This window comes from Nothoprocta perdicaria, unplaced genomic scaffold (assembly GCF_003342845.1).
Source record: "Nothoprocta perdicaria isolate Ctin4 unplaced genomic scaffold, notPer1 scaffold_620, whole genome shotgun sequence".
NCBI lineage: Eukaryota > Metazoa > Chordata > Aves > Tinamiformes > Tinamidae > Nothoprocta > Nothoprocta perdicaria.
The window spans coordinates 4,377-7,840 of record NW_020455889.1 but is presented as its reverse complement, the minus strand read 5'-3'; the positions used below and the strand labels follow the sequence as shown (position 1 = coordinate 7,840).

Genomic DNA, 3,464 nt, shown 5'->3' with positions numbered 1-3,464 from the left:
TTGCAACTGTCCCCTGGGACTGCGGCCGTCCCATGGGATTGCAGCCATTCCTGGGATCGCAGTTGTCCGTGGGTCGTGCTCCCACTGTTGCATCCGTTCCCCGGGATTGCGTCCGTTCCCTGGCACCACAGCTGTCCGCCGGGATTGCGCCCATCTCCTGGTATCGCAGCCGTCCCCCGGGATTGTGCCCGTTCCCTGGCACCACAGCTGTCCGCCGGGATTGCGCCCATCTCCTGGTATCGCAGCCGTCCCCTGGGATTGCGCCCATCTCCTGGCATTGCAGCCGTCCCCCGGCACCGCCTGTGTCCCCTGTCACCTCCATCCCCAGCACTGCAGCCGTCCCCCGGGATTGCACCTGGCCCCAGGGATCGCGTCTGTCCCCAGCGCTGCATCCGATCCCGGGCATTGCATCCGTCCCTTGGGATCCGTCCCCTGCCATTGCAGCTGTCCCCAGCTCTGCATCCGTCCCGGGGACATGTGCTCCCGCCATCGCATCCGTCGCCGCCGTCGCATCCGTCCCCCAGGACCGCCTGCGTCCGCTGGCACTGCTCCCGTCCCCGGGACGCCGGCGCTGCCTCTGTCCCTGTCCTCGCGTCGCAGGGTCCCCATGTCACCAGCGCAGTGTGCCCACCCCGTGGGCACCGCTGTCCCCCAGGGCGAGGGGGGACCGGGCCGGGGACGCCCCCGCCGTGGGGACAGGACATTCCGTGGGACAGGGACGAGGCGTTTGCACGTGTGGGGACACTCGCACACCCAGTGGCCAGGACACGCTTGGGGACCGGCCGTTGGCACCCTCACAGACAGGGACCCTGGCGTCCCCCGGGGCCGCTGTTTGCGCACGCGGGGACCAGAGCAACTGTCCACTTGGGGACAGGGACCTCGGCGCACCCAGGACCCGCTCCCTTTGCANGGACACCGGGGCCCTCCCGGACACCGGGGCCCTCTGGGACACCGGGGCCTTCCCGGACACCAGGGCCTTCCCGGCCACCGGGGCCTTCCCGGACAGCGGGGCCCCTCCGGGACAGCGGGGCCCTCCCGGACACCGGGGCCCCTCCCGGACACCGGGGCCCTCCCGGACACCGGGCCCCTCCCGGACACCGGGCCCCTCCCGGACACCGGGACCCCTCCCGGCCACCGGGGCCCCTCCGGGACACCGGGGCCTTCCCGGACACTGGGGCCCTCCGGGACACCGGGGCCCTCCGGGACACCGGGGCCCCTCCCGGACACCGGGGCCCTCCCGGACACCGGGGCCCCTTCCTGCCGTTTGGGGGGGGGTCGGGCTCGGTGCCCGGACGCCGGGGCCCCGCCGCAGCCTGCGCTCGCCCCGCAGCGGCTGCGACAACTGCAACGAGTGGTTCCACGGCGACTGCATCCGCATCACGGAGCGCATGGCCAAGGCCATCCGGGAGTGGTACTGCGAGAGCTGCCGCGGTGAGCCGAATGCCGGGGCCCTTCCCGCGCGCCGGGGCCCTTCCCGCGCGCCGGGGCCCTTCCTCATCCCGCCCCCCAGCCAAGGACCCCAGCCTGGAGATCCGCTACCGGCACAAGAAGTCTCGGGAGCGGGAGCCGGAGCGGGACAAGGCGGAGCTGTGCGGGAAGGGCCCGGAGCTGCCGCTGGAGCCGGGCCGCGCCGCCAAGGTGGGCGGGGCGGGGCGGGGGCGGGGCTGGCCCGGACGCCGGGGCCCCTCCGTGGTCGCCTGAGGCCCCTTCCCGCCCGTCCCGCGCAGGTGAAGCGCTCGGCGCGCATGTGCGGCGAGTGCGAGGCGTGCCGGCGCCCCGAGGACTGCGGCCAGTGCGACTTCTGCCGCGACATGAAGAAGTTCGGCGGCCCCAACAAGATCCGCCAGAAGTGCCGCCTGCGCCAGTGCCAGCTGCGCGCGCGCGTGAGCCCGGCACGCGTGTGCGCGGCGTGTGCGCGGCGTGGGCGCGGCGTGTCCAAGTGGGCTGGGCCATTTTGGGGCTGTTTTGGGGTGTTCAGGCCGGGTTGGGAGGGTTCTTTGGAGCTTGGGCACCCTGGCCTCAGCACCCTCACGTGTTCTTGGCGTGTTCTTGGCGCGTTCTTGGCATGTTCTTGGCGTGTTCTTGGCGTGTTCTTGGCTTGTCTTGTGGCTTGCCTGCGTGTTCCTGCGGTGCTTGCTCGCGTTCCCGCGTGCTGCCGCGCGTCGCCGACACGTGTCCCCGCGTCACCGACACCTGTTTCCGTTCCCAGGAATCCTACAAATACTTCCCGTCCTCGGTGAGTCGCCCCGGACGCCTGGGCCCCTCTCGGGCTTCCCGGACGCCGGGGCCCTCTGGGNTCCCTTTGCACCCTAGATCCCTTTGCACCCCTGATCCCTTTGCACCCAGGGTCCCAGTCCCTTTGCACACCCAGTCCCAGTCCCTTTGCACCCTAGATCCCTTTGCACCCCTGATCTCTTTGCACCCAAGGTCCCAGTCCCTTTGCACCAAGGTCCCAGTCCCTTTGCACCCAGGGTCCCAGTCCCTTTGCACCCTGGTCCCTTTGCACCCTGGGTCCCTGTCTGTTTGCACCCCGAGTCACGATCCCTTTGCACCCCCAGTCCCTTCACACCCCGGTCCCTTTGCAACCCCAAGTCACGGTCCCTTTGCACCCCCGGTCGCTTTGCACCCCGGTCCCTTTGCACCCCAGTTCCTTTGCACCCCGAGTCCCAGTCCCTTTGCACCCCAGTCCCTTTGCACCCTGAGTCCCGGTTCCTTTGCGCCCCAAGTCCCAGTCCCTTTGCACCCCAGCTCCCGGTCCCTTTGCACCCCCGATTCCTTTGCACCCCAGTCCCTTGGCACCCCGGTCCCGGTCCCTTTGCACCCCAGTCCCTTTGCACCCCCAGTCCCGGTCCCTTTGCACCCCAGTTCCTTTGCACCCTGGGTCCCGGTTCCTTTGCGCCCCAAGTCCCAGTCCCTTTGCACCCCTGATTCCTTTGCACCCCGGTCCCTTGGCACCCCGGTCCTGGTCCCTTTGCACCCCCAGTCCCTTTGCACCCTGGGTCCCGGTTCCTTTGCACCCCAAGTCCCAGTCCCTTTGCACCCCAGCTCCCGGTCCCTTTGCACCCCTGATTCCTTTGCACCCCGGTCCCTTCGCACCCTGGTCCTGGTCCCTTTGCACCCCCAGTCCCTTTGCACCCCCAGTCCCGGTCCCTTTGCACCCCCAGTTCCTTTGCACCCTGGGTCCCGGTTCCTTTGCGCCCCGAGTCCCGGTCCCTTTGCACCCCCGGTCCCTCCGCACCCCCGGTTCCTTCGCACCCCCGGTTCCTTCGCACCCCGCTCCCGGTCCGACGGCGGCCCCGAAAGGGTGCGGAGCCGGCGGGGGGGGGACGCGGCGAGGCCCCTCCCGCCGCCGCCGCCGTCGCGGCGCTCCCGGGGCGGAGCGAAGCTTTTAAAAAGCGAATTCGCTGCGTGGAGTAAAAGTGAAGCAGCGACGGCGGCGCCGCGGGCGCGGTGAGAACCGGGCA

General features: G+C 70.4%; 1 protein-coding gene across 1 annotated transcript in view; it reads left to right on the top strand.

Annotated features, from left to right (window-relative positions):
* Window positions 1–1,295: 1,295 nt before the first annotated feature.
* The window catches only part of LOC112956367 (CXXC-type zinc finger protein 1-like), a gene marked incomplete at its 3' end in the record, with an annotated part of 5,722 nt that continues 3,553 nt past the window's right edge, over window positions 1,296–3,464 (top strand). Inside the window, exons 1-4 of the mRNA XM_026049868.1 lie at window positions 1,296–1,431; window positions 1,511–1,638; window positions 1,728–1,883; window positions 2,210–2,347. Coding sequence (XP_025905653.1) covers window positions 1,389–1,431; window positions 1,511–1,638; window positions 1,728–1,883; window positions 2,210–2,347 — 465 coding nt within the window. The remainder of the gene's footprint in view (window positions 1,432–1,510; window positions 1,639–1,727; window positions 1,884–2,209; window positions 2,348–3,464) is intronic.